Raw genomic sequence first — 17541 nt, forward strand, 5'->3', positions numbered from 1 at the left:
CATTTCCTGTTTACATGGCATATGCAAAAACTGTTTCTCCCTTGATGTAAGGATTTTGTTTGTATCCACACTCTGTTGTAGCAAGCTTGTACAATTTGTATAAATTCCTGATGTGTGTAATGTTCTTTCAAGTACCATATATAACACAAAGTCCTGAGATGTGTGATGTTCTTTCACGTACCGTATATTACGCAAAGTCCTGAGATGTGTGATGTTCTTTCACGTACCGTATATAACACAAAGTCCTGAGATGTGTGATGTTTTCACGTACCATATATAATGCAAAGTCCTGAGATGTGTGATGTTTTCACGTACCATATATAACACAAAGTCCTGAGATGTGTGATGTTCTTTCACATTCCGTATATAACACAAAGTCCTGAGATGTGTGATGTTCTTTCACGTACCGTATATAACACAAAGTCCTGAGATGTGTGATGTTTTCACGTACCATGCATAACATATTCATTTTATTTTCCTCTCTCTTCTCTTTGTTTTCTGTGATTGTTACATAAACTGTCTTCTTCTTCTTCTTTCGGCTTTTCCCGGTTAGGGGTCGCCACAGCGGATCACCTTGTCCGCACATTGAATGGCAGTGGAGTTTTACGGTGTCGAGTTACCAGTCCGGCGCCCAACCTTCCACAGAAGGCACACTCACACACACACCTAGGGCCAATTTAGAGTGTCCAATCCACCTGCAGCATGTCTTTGGGATGTGGGAGGAAACCGGAGCACCCGGAGGAAACCCACGCGACCACAGGGAGGACATGCAGACTCCGCACAGAAGGCACCCCAGCTGAGGATCGAACTGGAGAACCTCTTGCTGTGAGGCGGCAATGCTAACCACTGCACCACCGTGGCCGCCCATTGTTACATAAACTGTACATTGTGTAATTGTAATTTATATACAGTGCAATGGAAATGTATTTGCCCCTTCCTGATTTCTTTTTTTTTTTTGCATGTTTGTCACACTTGCATGTTTCAGATCATCAAACAAATTTAAATATTGGACAAAGATAACCCAAGTAAACACAAAATGCAAAAGTAACACAGCATTTCAGAAAAAGAACATCATGCCAACAGTCAAACATGGTGGTAGTAGTGTGATGGTCTGGGGCTGCTTTGCTGCTTCTGGACATGGATGACTTGCTATGATTGATGGAATCATGAATTCTGCTCTTTACCGAAAAAATCCTGAAGGAGAATGTCCTGCCATCAGTTCGTGACCTCAAGCTGAAGCGCACTTGGGTTCTGCAGCAGGACAATGATCCAAAACACACCAGAAAGTCCACCTTGGAATGGCTTAAAAAAACAAAATGAAGGTTTTGGAGTGTCCTAGTCAAAGTCCGGACTTGAATCCAATTGAGATGCTGTGGCATGACCTTAAAAAGGCGGTTCATGCTTGGAAACCCTCCAGTATAGCTACATTAAAACAATTCTGCAAAGAAGAGTAGGCCAAAATTCCTCAACAGCGATGTGAAAGACTCATTGCCAGTTACCGCAAATGCTTGACTGCAGTTGTTGCTGCTAAGGGTGGCACAACCAGTTATTAGGTTTAGGGGGCAATTACTTTTTCACATAGGGCCATGTAGGTTTGGATAGTTTTTTTTCTTTAATAAATAAAATCATCACTTAAAAACTGCATTTTATGTTTATTTGGGTTATCTTTGTCTAATATTTAAATTTGTTTGATGATCTGAAACATGTAAGTGTGACAAACATGCAAAAATAAAAAAAAGAAATCAGGAAGGGGGCAAATACTTTTTCATTGCACTGTAATCATATAATTGTGTTTACTTCTTTATATTGTCATGTTGAGTTTTTTCTCCCTGGGTCTCCACTTAAAAGGAGCTGTTATGCTCAGTTAGACAATCTCAGTCACTGAATGTAAAATAAATTAATTAATTAATAAACTGAGAACATGGAGATCTGCTACTAGAGCTACTAAAATATGCAGCAAAACTCAGAATTTAAATGTCTGAGAAACCTGAAGCTTCCAGATGTTACTAATTATCAGACAAAGTTAGTGGGAATCTTTGAGCAACAGAAGCTGTTGTGGGCAGCCTAGAACACTAGAGGAGACAAAACGATACATTATGATTTCATTAACTAAACTCTGTAGTTTAACATGCACCTGTTATCATTGCTGCATCCCATTCAGGTAGATGCAGTGAATTAGGAGGTTTGGGAGGAAGAACAGCCTCTGCAAGGCTATGGAATGTATCATCATGGAACTTCTAAACAATGACATTGGTAATCTCCAAACTCTGGACCCTACACAGTTCAGGTTTGTAAAAGGCAGATCATGTCTCCTAAACCTGATAGACTTCTTTGAAGCAGTCACCAAAGCCATAGATGAGGGTAAGGTGGTTTACACAGCCTGTCTAGATCTCGCCAAGGCTTTCAACACCATCCCCCACTCTGGAATTATAGATAAACTCACTAAACTAGGTAGAAATCCCTATGTCACAAGATGGGTTGCCAACTGGCTCACTGACAGAACCCATACTGTGAAAGTAGCAGACTCTAAATCCAACTTCAGACCAGTGACAAGTGGAGTACCACAGGGTTCAGTCCTAGGTCCTCTCCTGTTTGGTATCTACTTCTCTGAAGTACAGGCTAACACAGAAGGTCTCTGGCTAACAAAGTTCGCAGATGACTGCAAACTAGGAGCCATAATCAAAACTCCTAATGATGTGGACATCCTACAAAAGGGCCTCACTGAGACAGATGCCTGGTGTCAAACCCATGGCCTCAAGCTCAATGCCAAAAAGTGCATTGTCATCCCTTTTGGTAAAAACTATGTACCCATGAACTACCACATAGGCAGTAGTCTACTTAACACCAAAGGTGTGATAAGAGACACCTTGGGACACAGGTGGACAGTAGTCTCTCCTTTGATAATCACATTGCCACGGTAGTCAGGAAATCCTTCTACGTGGCACACCTCATCACAAAATGTTTCTCATCCAGGAAAAAAAGAGGTCATTGTTCCCCTCTACTCATCACTCATTAGACCCATTATAGAGTACAACGCCCCTTTTGGTGTGTACCTCACAAGACATCTACAACAACTGGAAAGACCACAGAAGTACCTCACAAAGAGGATTACCGGCCTCAAACAGATGCCCTATGCAGACCGTCTAAAATAAACTCCAGCTTTACTCTGTCGCATATCACCAACTCAGAGGCGATCTCTGCCTAACATACAAAGCTATGTCAAACTCAGAGCTGTTGGACATGCTCCACTTAAAGAAATCCCAATCCCTCCGAGCTACACACTCTAGGGACCTAAACCTTGTCACCACAATAAACAGAACATGCTGGAGGGATAGATTCCTGTCCCAAAGACTTCCCATACTCTGGAACAAACTACCTATCTATATCAAACAAAGCTCCTCGTTAGCACTCTTCAAGAAAAATCTTGATTCGATGGGAGATAGGAAATTCACCCCGGGGATCCCTTTTGTGGCTCTGCTTGACAGGGCTATAGGAAAATAATTTTCTTGGGTGGGAAAAGCCAGGGTACCATTTGGCTGGGCTTATATAGGCCCTAGGGCTAATAACCTAGTACCTACCTATGAACAAAAAGCCACAATGTAATTTACTGAACACAAGAACATGTTTAATCATATATGCAAGTTGCCTAGTATCTATTCTTATGTTCTGAGGTGCAATTAAGGATATATTTTACACTCTCCACGTAAAGCAGAGTACCTCATTAACCCTTTTTAAGCGCAACTTGGATAACTGGATGGGAAACAGAAAATACACCCCTGGGATTCCACTGCTGGACAGTGGCATAGGGTGCTGACTTGTTGGAACATGGGGTAAACTCTTGGTTAGGCTTGTAGGGGCCTCATGGTCAGTAGCCTAGTAACTTCCTATGATCCTATGAATGCAGCTATAAAGACAGAATCTTAGCTCATAGGTTCTCACGTTCTGTCACAAAGAACAAGGAAGCTTCCTCAAACCACCCAGAAAAGTACTTGGGTTTCTGGTGGTATCGGAAAATGTTTTTAGTCTCTAAGAGGAAAAAAAAACACACATGCTGCACTGAACAGAATCAGACCCCATACCCCCTTCCCATTAAACACACATGTGTGCGTGTGTGTGCGCATACAAACTCTTAAAGTAATCACTGTTTGACTTGATACATTACAATTTTTACGTTTCATTTGCAGCCGTGTACAAAAGTTCATTGACTGTGATCCTTCATAAAATCCATTTAACTAATATTGTAAACATAGAATATTTTCATATTTGCTTGAACTTCTGAAACAGGCCCAGGCCTCCCCATTTGAGGAGTATTGACTGGGATTTATGTTATGATGACTTGCCGGTATAGAATTTTACATGGCTGATTTCTTGAGCCTTTAATGAGATGACTGTTATTCCAGCTGTTTTTTGCAGATGGATATTTGATTAATGCCTGCCTTCAGAATTAGTAAAGCATTTAAAGAAAAATGGGTATGATTACTGTGCTTAATTTTTCAAGAGTGATCAGACAGCTTTGCAGAATTTCACTTATTCTTAGGTTTATAACCCTGCACCTCTGAAACCTCTGGAATAAACTTCATCTCCATGTTAAACAGTGCAACCATCTTTCTTTTAAATGTAAACTAGGTGACTGAGGTGCTTGAGGGATGGTATTGGCAGGGTGAGAATGGTCACATGACTGAGTGGCCTTGGAATATCTATGAATTCTATATAGCTAAGGCATCTTGCACCATTTGACTTGCTGTCTGAACACGTTTGGTTGGGGAGATGTAATGTAGCCCTGGCATTTAATTATTAGACAGAGCCAGAGTTACAGATGATGATTAGCGAATGATATTTTACCTGTAATCATTTAAGCAAGGTACCCCTATCTCAGGTAACAGAACACAGGAGGGAATGCCCCTGCCTTACTAAGGCAACTCTTGCCATTCTTGTCCAAAGTAGGGACACTCACAGTAGAGGTGACCGTAACTGCCCACCTAATATTGCTGTTCCTCTGAATGGTGAACTCTGCAAAGAAACATGCAATGCAGAAAGCTGATTGAAAGTATTTTTCTGTGACCAGAGTTTTAGTGGAGACAGAAAATGAAGTGGAGTATGGTTGAAAATGGCTGAGTTCATCCCTGTTTACACTTGCTGTAAGGTTTAATTTGGGTTTATTTATGACAGTCACACTGAGTTCATCGCTGTTAACACTTGCTCTAAAGTTTAATTTGGGTTTGTTTATGATAGTGACACTGAATGCTCTTTATATAACAATTTTTAGTTCCTTTTTGGCTTCTCACAGGTGCCCATTCAGTCCTCTCCCTGTCCGCTGTGTGTAATAGACCTGCCCTAGCCTCACCTGGTCTAATTCTGACCCATGTCCAGGGCTGGTGACATAGCGTAGTAGCATACTACCACCTGGAGTAGTTTGGTACTGATTCCTTCCCTGTCACACGTGCACCCCATACTGTGGGATGGTGTGTGATTCCTTCCCTGTCACACGTGCACCCCATACTGTGGGATGGTGTGTGATTCCTTCCCTGTCACACGTGCACCCCATACTGTGGGATGGTGTGTGATTCCTTCCCTGTCACACGCACCCCATACTGTGGGATGGTGTGTGATTCCTTCCCTGTCACACGTGCACCCCATACTGTGGGATGGTGTGTGATTCCTTCCCTGTCACACGTGCACCCCATACTGTGGGATGGTGTGTGATTCCTTCCCTGTCACACGTGCACCCCATACTGTGGGATGGTGTGTATTGGACTCTTGCAGAGTATTGCCCAGGCCTTCATGTGCACCTCAGCCAATAGCCTGTTCCCATCTTACAGCACAGCCACCTTGCAAGTCCTCGGCCCCTATCAAGGATCTTGTGATGGTGCATTTGAAAATGCACCCTTTCCCTTAGATGGGCGCTTCCATCCTCCCTGCTTATGCCAACAGCTGCTTGAACTACTAATCCAACCTGCGTTGCCTGGGCTGTAGTCCTTTATACCACCAGTGAGACATTGTTGCTATGCATAAAATGTGTACAGTTCAGGAGGGTGGTACTCAGTAAAAAACGTTTTCAGTTCTTAAACGCATGTACACTTGGAGGCAAGACCTTGTACACAGTCTTACCCCACTGTGTACACCTCAAGTCCATGCAAATGACCCCTCCCCGAGATCATAATCATATGATTCATGAACGGTACATTGTCTGAATAAGCAAGTCCCAAAGGAGTCAGTTATGGGAGTCCAGCTGCATACAAATAGATGGTGCACCATTTGTGAGTGCAGTGATCTAGGCAGCATATTTGCTCTACTGCCTTGTGGTACAGGCAGACTTGCTACCAGTGCTATAACTATCCTGCCCCCCACTTAGTGGTTTCCCCCACTGAGAGCTTACACAGCACCGGATCCCCTCATTGACCTGTTCTCCATTGAGAGTGTACACACCACCAGATCCCCTTATGACATATTCCACAGTGAGAGCTTACACAGCACCGAATCCCCTCATTGACATGTTCCCTAGTGACAGCTTGCACAGCACTGGCTCCCCTCATTGACGTGTTATGGTAATGACTGTAGCTGTGCCATTATGCCCAAGGATAAAAACATTTAATCTCTCTCAGGCATGATAACAGGGTAGAGCAGCTTAGACACAGTGTACTTTATTAGGCTGACTTTCACTGCTTTGCTGTGTAGTGCTGTCATGTTGAAGAGCACCCCCCAGGAGCACGTAGGACATGGTGGTGTTCGGTACACTGGGTAGGAGTGTTGTGCACCACTGTAGAGTGCTGGGACTTACATCTGTGAATCATGGTACTTTATGGTGGTGTACAAAACATAGTGATTAGGATACACTTGTATCTGTGTTCTGTGTTTGTTATACAAGAGACCATCAGTAAGAGCATCACTGTCAATCCTGTCAGAAGGTTGTGTGCTGTCAAAGACATTGTTGCTGCTTGGGACATTGCTGCAGTGGTGAGTATGGCACAGAATATTGCTGCAGTGGTTAGTATGGCACAGAACATTGCTGCAGTCGATAGTATGGCTTGGAACACTACTGCAGTGGCTAGTATGGTGTGAAACATTGCTGCAGTTGCTAGTATGGCAAAGAACATTGTTGCAGTGGTGAGTATGACACGGAACATTGCTGCAGTGGTGAGTATGGCATGGAACATTGCTGCAGTGGTGAGTATGACACGGAACATTGCTGCAGTGGTGAGTATGGCACGGAACATTGCTGCAGGGGTTAGTATGGCAAGGAACATTGCTGCAGGGGTTAGTATGGCAAGGAACATAGCTGCAGTGGTGAGTATGACACTGAACATTGCTGCAGTGGTGAGTATGGCACGGAACATTGCTGCAGTGGTGAGTATGGCACGGAACATTGCTGCAGGGGTTAGTATGGCAAGGAACATTGCTGCAGTGGTGAGTATGACACGGAACATTGCTGCACTGGTGAGTATGGCACGGAACATTGCTGCAGTGGTGAGTATGGCATGGAACAGTGCTGCAGTGGTGAGTATGGCACGGAACATTGCTGCAGGAGTTAGCATTTACAAAACATTGCCGCAGTGATGAGTATGGCTTGGAACACTGCCGCCGTGGTGAGTATGACACGGAACACTGCTGCAGTGGTTAGTATTACACGAAACACTGCCGCAGTAGTTAATATGACATGGAATATTGCCGCGGTGGTTAATATGGCACAGAACATTGCTGCAGTGGTAAGTATGACACTGAATATTGCCTCAGTGGTTAATATGACATGGAATATTGCCGCAGTGGTTAGTATGGCACGGAACATTGGCATGGTGGTTAGTATGACATGGAACATTGCCGCAGTGGTTAGTATGGCATGGAACATTGCCGCACTGGTTGATATGGCATGGAACATTGCCACAGTGGTTGGTATGGGACGGAACACTGCCGCAGTGGTTGGTATGGGACGGAACATTGCCACAGAGGTTGGTATGGGACGGAACATTGCCGCAGTGGTTGGTATGACACGGAACATTGCCTCAGTGGTTAGTATGGCATGGAACATTGCCTCAGTGGTTAGTATGGCATGGAACATTGCCTCAGTGGTTAGTATGGCATGGAACATTGCCGCAGTGGTTAGTATGGAAGGACATTGATTAGTATAGAGTATTTTACTACAAGACCATTCAGGGAAGTGAGAAATGTTGTCATCTTAAAGGTTATTTTATTTTATTTATTGCCATTTGTTAACCAGAGTAGTTCGATTTGGGCACACCTCCTTCTGTCCAGCAGAGGCTTGCCGAGATACAGTTGTTGCATCAGAAACATTTAAATTCAGTGAAATTAGTTACATATATAAACACATACATTCAATATGCATTCTCTGTAGCTACCAGTTATAGATGCAAAATATGTGTAGTAACCAAAGTAAATAAAATTTAGTTTGTTCATGGTGAGGGTTAGCCTGTCTTATTGGTAAAAATTCAGGCAAGGTATTACTGAAAACACTACTTTACAGTTCTGTATTTCAACGATCTATGTTGCTCCAAATATTACTGCATTGTTACTTAAGGTCAGAATGTTCATACACAGAAATGTGCATTGTTCCCTAAGGTATTACTGTAGGGCTACTTTGGGTATATATGCTGCCTGTTAACACAATACTACATGTTTACTTAGGGTTCGGACAGTAATTCTGAATATAATCTGGAAGAGCTGTATTAAGGACGGCGATCTTGAGTTCATAGGTTCATACTAGGCTATCTACCCTAGGGCATTTACAAGCCTAGCCAGAGTGTGTTTGGCTTTCGCCACTCATTTTAAATTAATTTTGCTATGCCCTTTTTCGAGGTTAGTATACTGTGCCTCTGTCTAACAGTGACACAGAAGTGATACCCAGGGTAAACCTACTATCTCCCATCCACTCATCAAGATTCCTCTTGAAGAGAGTCAATGAGGGACTCTGCCTAACCTGGAATGGGATTTTATTCCAGAGTGAAGGGAGCCTCTGGGTTATGAATCTGTCCCTCCAGCATGTCCTATTTATTTCAGTGCTGAGGTTCAAGTCTCTCGAGCGCATAGCTCGATGGGATTTGGATTTTCTGAGGTGCAGCATGTCCATTAATTCCGGGTTGGACATGGCTTTATACGTCAGGCACAGATCGCCTCTGAGCAGGCGGTATGCCACTGAGTAGAGCTGGAGTTTCTTTAACCGGGCAGCATATGGCATCTGTTTGAGCCCTTTGATCCTCTTGGTGAGATACTTTTGGGGTCTTTCCAGTTGCTGCAGGTGTCTGGTAAGGTACATCCAAAAAGGGGCATTGTACTCAATTATGGGCCTGATGAGGGATAAGTAAAGAGGCACGATGACCTCCCCTGATATAGATGTGAATCCTTTCATGATTAGGTGGGCTATATAAAATGTTTTTCTAACCACTTTGGCCACGTGGTTGTCAAATGAGAGATTGCTATCAACTTGGGTCCCCAGGTCCCTAATTACTTCTTCCGTACTTAATGGATTACCACCTATCTGGTAATTTGTGGGCACTTTGTTTTTGCCAAAGGGGATGACTATACACTTCTTGGCGTTTAGCTTGAGGCCATGGCTCTGGCACCAGTTATCTGTTTCTATGAGGCCCTTTTGGAGGATGCTTGTGTCGGCTGGAGAGTCAATTATAGCGCCCAGTTTGCAGTCATCTGCGAACTTGGTCAGCCACAGTCCTTCCGTGTTGGCCTGTACCTCAGAGAAATATATACCGAACAGGAGTGGTCCCAGGACTGAGCCTTGTGGGATGCCACTTGTAACTGGTTTGGAGTCTGACATGGCTCCAGCAATTCTAACCACGTGGGTTCTGTCCTTGAGCCAGTTTGCAACCCATCTAGTGACATAGGGGTTTATATTTAAGCTGGTGAGCTTATCTATAATGCCCGAGTGGGGTAATTGTATCGAAGGCTTTTGCGAGGTCCATGTTGGCTGTGTGGACCACCTTCCCCTCGTCAATGGCCTTGGTAACTGTTTCAAAGAAATCGACCAGGTTTAAGAGGCAGGATCTGCCCTTAACAAAGCTGAACTGGATAGGATCCAGTGTCTGTAGGTCCCCAGTATCTTTTTTTATGAGGTCCATGATGATCCTTTTCATAGCTTTGCAGACCAAGCTAGTCAGGCTTATGGGGCGATAGTTTCCTGGATCCGTTGAGGCACCACCTTTGTGGAGAGGGACCACTGTTGCTGTACGCCACTCTTTGGGTACATATCCTGTGGTAAGGCTGAGATTGAACAGTAGTTTTATGTTTCGGTTTAGCTCTTCTTGGAGTTCATGTAGGATGCAGCCCGGGACACCGTCTGGCCCCATTGATGCTGTGTTTTTTGCTTTGGAGAGGGCATCTGAGATGTCAGGGGGGCAGCACTCTGCTGGGATAGATATTTGCCCTTTTGGTGGGGAGGGGGGGAGAAGTTTGCACTGAACCTGTCAGCTAGGATGTTGGCAATGTCTGTAGTTTCGGTGTATTTTTTGTCATTTTGGACCAATTCTGAGCATATCTGGGAATTCCCACCCAGGTTCCTAACATAACTAAAGAAAGCCTTGTGATCATCCTTAATGTCCTGTGCAATTTTTCTCTCGAAGCTGGCCTTAGACGATTTTATGAGTGCCCGTAGTTTTTTGCTAACACTGATCAGAGATGCCTTCCCTTTTTGGGATTTTGCTCTATCATGTAGTAGCTTCCTCCTTCTATTGTATAGTTTGTTTATGGCTGGGGTCCACCAGACAGGACGTCTGCCTTTGGAGGATTAGGTCTTGGTTTTATTTGGGATTGCATGATCCATGCATTCCTGAAGGTGTTCATAGAATGCGTTTATAAAGGATTCTGCGGTCTGGGCCATATTTTCCACAGGCCCGGGGGCTTTGAAGGATTCCACCTCGGTTTTGAGGAGTGTGAAATTTGCTTTAGAGAAGGTTTTCACTGTGGTTTTCTGGGCAGGGGGTGGGGTCGGAATGTGAATATCCAGTGAGATTAGTTTATGGTCTGATCTTACCAGTGAGGGATACACTTCTGGTCTGGAGCATAGAGTCCCCATGTTGGTGATGATCAGGTCCAGTATGTTTTCCCCTCTTGTGGGGAGTGGTAACAAGTTATTCCATAGCGTTTGAGTTTATAAATTCTAGGAACCTTTGAGCTAGGTTGTTGGAGCTAGAGTAATGCTCCCAGTCTATGTTTGGGTAGTTGAAGTCACCCAATATAATGGTGTTTGGAGAGACCTTCATATTTTCCAGTGTTCTCAGGAAGGCCGAGTGGGGTTCCTGGGTTTGGGAGGGTGGTCTGTAGCAGGCTATAAACTGGAAGGCAGTTTTACCCACTGTTAGTTGCACATGGATAGTCTCTGATGCTTCGTGCTGTGCCACCAACCTGGAGGTGTGGGTATCTTTGACGAATATTGATACTCCCCCTCCTTTTCTGGTTCGGTCCGAGTTTTGGGGTCGAAAAGCATGGTATGAGGTATAACCTGGCAGTGCTGGGGTGCTCTCAGGAGCCTTGAACCAGGTTTCTGTTACTGCACAGATATCGATGTTCTCCTTGCTAAGGAGAGTTTCGAGTGCATGCATCTTGAGGTTTAGACTTCTGGCGTTGAGTAGGATTACTCTTAGTTTCTTATCCCTTGTGATACCTATGGAGGTGGGTTTGTCTTTTGAGCCTTGCCTAAAAAAGGCACTATGGGGGTAGCAAGAGCCTTTGCCAATATCCGAAAGCCCAGGGGTGACAGGTGCAAGCCGTCCCTAGCGAAGCATCGTGGCTTGTCGAGAATGTCATCCCAGGCTGACAGGCATTGGATCCCCTTTGAATGACACCAATACTTAAGCCAATTGTTGAAATTGATCATCTTGTCTTCATATTGTGGCATCATTCTTGGTGAGGGTAAGATGCTACTCAAGGTCAGGGTCATACCGGCCTGGGCCACATGCTCAGAGAGCCCCTCTATGTCTCTTTTCATGTAGTCCAGGGAGGTACGTCTCAGGTCATTCACACCAGCATGGACAATGACGGAGTCATATTTGTACTTGCCTTGGAGTGACCTGAGTGCTTGTGTTATGTGGCGGATCCTAGCGCCCAACAGGCAGCTCACCGTGACCCTCTCCTTGTTCAGCCTGGTGAGCGGGATGTCAGTGTGCCTGACGATAGAGTCACCTATTACAAGTGTATCAGGTGTGTTTTTTAGTCTTAAGGGCTGTGACAGTTCAGCACACTGGCTTTGTGAGCTATGTGTTGCATGTGTTTTGTTTTGGGGTAGCGGTTGCTTGGGTGTCTGCTTTGGAGGTCTCTGCTGCTTAGGCAGATTTTTATTTAGAGCCTCCGAGTATGTTTTTGTGTGTTTATGTGTTTGGTTTGCTGTCGTGGTAGGTCTATGTGAGACTGGAATTGTAGTGAGTGTGATTTCCTTCTCCTCCTGACAGGTTTCGCCAGTACTGAGTTGAGAGAGCTTAGCCTCCAGTTTGGCTATATGGTTGTATCTCACATATGTTGGAATTTGTTGGGAGGAGGAGAGGGTTGTCTGTGTACATGAGGCAGTTGTAACATTGCCTCTAGATTCCCAGATTCACCAGCTGGACCGGAGAGGAGATTGACAACTGACCTTTGGACATGCTAGAATAGTATTGGGAATTCCTTTACAATTGAAAAAAAGGGCCAATGGGGAACAAGGTACTCAAGGGGAGTTTGTGAGCGTGTACTGCTTTTAATTTTTTAGTGCTGACTTATATAATTGCTTTAGTGAGCAAGTGCCAGGTAACTTAAATGCAATGTGTTACAGGTAACTTAAATGCAAAAATGACAAACAGTAACTTTCTTTCAAGTGAAACAAGGAAATAAGTACAGTAAGCAATGCAAATGTCACTAGGGATCCACAGAAGCGCTGAAAAGCCACGTTTTAGGTGGAATTAGCTTTTCAGGGAAATAACAAGCAAATAAGCATACAAACAAAGTTAGATTCAGCAGGCCTGGATCTAGTCTATGCTACAGCAAACAAGGTGTACCAATTTCAGTAAGAAACAGTTCAAATATGCAGGCACTATAAGCCTTTAACCAGAGATTTCCAGCTCAGAAGGGAGGAGTCCAGCCTTTCCTCCCACAAGAGTGCAGACCACAAACCTTCTTAATGTAAAATAACTGGCCTGAAGCCCAAGTGCTTAAACCAGAACTAATACACTTTTAGAATAACAGACACTGAGCCCTCAATCAGCAGTTCCCAACTTAGAAGGATGTAAGCTACCTGTCCTGCCACCACAGTGCAGGCCACAAACCTTCCTAATGTAAAATAACTGGTCTGAGCCCAAGTGCTTACTCCAAAAGTCTTAGAATGATAGCTACACTTTAATCAAGTTACTACCAAGCAGTAATAAATACAATTGAATACTTTAAAGAATGCCTGGATTAGTGCTCAAGTTATACAAACAAAGCTAGATTCAGCAGGCCTGGATCTAGTCTATGCTACAGCAAACAAGGTGTACCAATTTAGTAAGAAGCAGTTCAAATATGCAGGCACTATAAGCCTTTAACCAGAAATTCCCAGCTCAGAAGGGCAGAGTCGAGCCTCTCCTCCCACAAGAGTGCAGACCACGAACCCTCTTAATGTAAAATAACTGGCCTGAAGCCCAAGTGCTTAAACCAGAATTAATACACTTTTAGAATAACAAACACTGAGCCCTCAATCAGCAGTTCCCAACTTAGAAGGATGTAAGCTACCTGTCCTGCCACTACAGTGCAGAGCACAAACCTTCTTAATGTAAAACAACTGGACTGAAGCCCAAGTGCTTAAACTAAAAGGCTTAGAGTGAGTTACACCAAGCAGTAATAAATACAATTGAGTACTTTTAAGATGACGCAAAAGCAAAATAAAGTAGGAAGAAACACAAATACAGTAAAAGCAGATTTTTTTTTTTTTTTTTTGAGTGAGCAAATGAGATGGGCCCAGGAGGAGTATCCAAGTGCAAATTTACAAGAGGGGCGGGCAGTTTCAAAGCCACCAAGATTAACACCAACAAAAAAACAAGGAGGGTGGGCGGGAACCTACTGACAGAGTCACAGCTTCCAGCTAGATATTCCTCAATGCAACACAAACAATTTACTTTAAATCGTGTATTATTTGATAAAAGTGCAGATAAAAGTTACTTAGCTTCACTTAGGCGTTCAAGTTGATAGCATGCAGGTCTTAACCGGCCAAAGCTCACAGTTTAAACAGAAGGTAATTCACTGTACCACTTGTATAAGACAGAAACTGAATACAATGAAGGAACTACCCCCACCTATCACTGGCTATGCAGGTTTTTATACCTTCAATCTGTAAAGCTCTTCCCAATGGTGAGATTCAAACCTTGCATTCTTTCTGGTAGTTGAGATTTGGATGGGCTGCAGATACTGGTATTGTAGAAGCCTAGTTATTCCACACAAGTGTGTAATTATTCTTCATTCTACTGATGTCTGTATTTCGATGGTAATTTGTTTCATTCTTGTTTTACTGATGTTAGCTGCATTCCTCATGTCATAGGTGAATTCTATGCTACCTGCCCTGAAGGGCCATTAGCCTGGCCATTAACCCAAGGTCAGAATTAAACCCTGTATCTTGTGTTTGAGGTGATGACCTTAACCATTATGCTAATCCCACACTCCCAAATAAACATCAAATTTTTGTCTCTTTGCAGCAGCATCGAAATTAGTGTTTAAATGTACAGACTTCTTACACTGACCAGGAATCGAACCCCAGAAGCCACCTTTGCTCACTACTATACCACCAGTGCTACCGCTCTGATTTACACTATACCTGTCTAAAGTAGTGTTTGTATCTGGAAGAAGCGCTGACATAATTAATGATATAATTACATTATGTATCTATTTGTAAGATCTGTAGTGTATTATAAATATCTGTTTGCCTTTGGCCTGAGTTGTGGCTAAAATGGCTATTGGCAGACCCACTTACTAGGCTGTCAAAAATAAATAAGTAATTGAATGTAATTATTGCTTAGCTGGTTAGAGTATTGGAATTCTCTGATATTGATGAGTGGTGTGCAGCACACAGTAAGGAGAGTTTCTGTGGTGGTTAAACTTCCCTACAACTCTAAGAATTGTAGAGGGGATGCCATGTGCAAACTACACAGCTGAAAAAAATCATTGCGTGTTTAATCACTGTAGTCATGCTTTCCCTTACTAAGAAAATGACCATTGGACTACTTTAGCAAGCATTTCTTCTGCTGAAAACATTCCTGCAGTGTTGTTGCAGGTAATTTGTCAAAGAGAAATGCTTATTGAGAAATGTACATGGCATGATGAAGACTCTGCACTTACTGACAACGTCAGTTCTGCATTTCTTAGGGTATGGAAGCTGTTATTTTGAGTATAATTGCAATGCCTAGTTGTTAAACAATAACATGTTATTTTTAAAACTGTGTCTTGGGAGTGAATTCCTTTTATTTTACATATTTTTCAGACCTAAGGACAGGCCAAGAGGCCCAAGTGATAGACGTTTACAGACACCAGGTAAGGCCAGAATGGGACGTCGACAGAATTTTACTGTGAATTGCATTCATGCTCAGCTCTGCAGTGTAGAGGGAGGAATCCCAGACTACACCATAGCATATAACTTAAGTTGTTTATTTTCTCTGAACTTTGCTTACTCTCATTGTTTGCACTGGTTCTCGGATTGTCAGTATTGCATTTTATTTGTTGATAATTTTTTTTCTACTTACTTGATGTATGTTTTAATTTTATTTAAAGTTGTACAGTGTTTTATAATTTATTTTGAGTGCTGTAGTGCTTGGTAGACAAGCATTTAAATAAATTTGGACTTGACCCTGGAGTGCCAGAATTTTAAATAGCAGTTTGGGGTCTGAAGGAACCAGGCATGGAAGGGTGTGAATGAATGGCTTACAACTGCTGAACTTTGCTGAGGGACAGGAGGATGATGATTTCCAGTCAGCTGGTTGCTCCAGGAGCAGGGTCTTGCATGACACCAACAGACTGAGTATTGGGGCTGTGCTTGTCAATCCCAGTCACTAATATCAGCTACTACGGGACAGACTTGTTACTGTAATGGATGTCCTTATTGTCAGGATGCTGGCAAGGGCACAGAGCCACTCCACTGGTTGTCTGGAAGATACTGTTTTTGTCCGCTGTCACCCTTGCTGAGAATACCCTGGATGATCGAATAAATAAATACTAATAGGTGGAGGCCTTAAGATCACCAGATACAAAGTGACAAGGCACCTAGAAAAAAGTCCCCTTTAATGACAGAGCACAGACTGAAGCAGAATTCTTAAATTTGGAAGAGGCACCCCACCAACCTTCGCAGGACTCTCTTGTGCTACTGCACTTCAGTACCTCGGGGCTCTGTACTAGTGTATCCCCACTGGTTGTTTTAATCATATCCAAGGTCCTCTCACCTAGGAACAGAAAGACTCCCCCTGCAGCAAAGTCTGTCAGCGTACATGGACACTTGAATATTCTGGGCCAGCTGCTTGTCATTTGCTCACCCTGCTGTTTATAAGGATGTCTCTGTGGTGCAGGTCTGTTTCCCATTTTGAGCATATGTTTTATCCTTATTATATCCTTGCAGTGTGCTTTCTAATACAACTGTAAAGAATATCTTTGGATTGTCATTTCATTCGTGGTAACAATGATAGAGTATCCTGCTACCACTGAACATAGCTGGTGGTTGTCCTGTGGCTCTTGTGGGTTAGAGCCTTGAGGTGATAAGGAACCAGTAATGTCAATATGGTGATGCCATTTTGCCACAAATTTCCATGTTACAAAGAAGGCTAAGTGGAAGTGTGGGACCATAGCAGCTGGAGGAGAATAGGAATTGCACTGTTTAAGTTGGGGAATGGGAGAAGTGACAGGTAATAGAGACCAAAAGGCTTAAATTGTTTTCACCAGAGTCAGTCTTGTATTTTTTTAACTGGCAGACACTGGAGGATTCGCCCGTGGAATCCAGTATAGGAGGCTTTTATGGTCAAAAGGGGCTCCAGCTGACCTGACTGTGTGGCATAGAGGGATTAAGCCTTGACTACAACCTATGCAACCTGGGTTTGAGTAGTTGATCAGGTGCTGAAAGATCTACAGGGTGGGAGTGAACAGCTGTTGTTGACTTGCTCATTAGGAGATAGCTTTAGCCCATCACTTGGGTGACAGCAAGGTTTGGTAACAGAAGTCATACCTGCTGAGTACATGACCAAGGAGATTGTTATATGGCGGGACTCCTTAGGGGGAAGAATAAGCCTTTTCATCATATCTGGAAGCTGGCCTATTTCTTGTCCCAACTTTCACCATAAGGGGATAAAAGGGCTGGTCAAGCACCTCAAGTAGAGGAACAAATGAGTCCTACGACTGTTACCTTGGCCATGGAATTCTAGCCTTTGCCCCATACAAAACATAACAAACGGTCCAGTTGGGTGAAAGTAGTGGGGTTTCTTGACAGGCCTGATGGAGCAGCAAACAAGAAAAAAATCCCAGCTATTAACATAATGGTGCAACTGGGTATATCTGTATAATGCTATTTACTACACTGGTGATCTGGGTCCACTACTACAGAAGTGGACA

General features: G+C 43.4%; 1 protein-coding gene across 1 annotated transcript in view; it reads left to right on the forward strand.

Moving 5' to 3' along the window:
• Positions 1 to 17541, forward strand: part of THOC6 (THO complex 6) — a gene marked incomplete in the record, with an annotated part of 295129 nt that overhangs the window by 165493 nt on the left and 112095 nt on the right. Inside the window, 1 exon segment of the mRNA XM_044086675.1 lies at positions 15434 to 15483. Within this exon segment, the coding sequence (XP_043942610.1) occupies positions 15434 to 15483 (50 nt within the window).

Source organism: Protopterus annectens, chromosome 10.part0 (genome assembly GCF_019279795.1).
Source record: "Protopterus annectens isolate FY-2018-M chromosome 10.part0, PAN1.0, whole genome shotgun sequence".
Classification (NCBI taxonomy): Eukaryota; Metazoa; Chordata; order Ceratodontiformes; family Protopteridae; genus Protopterus; species Protopterus annectens.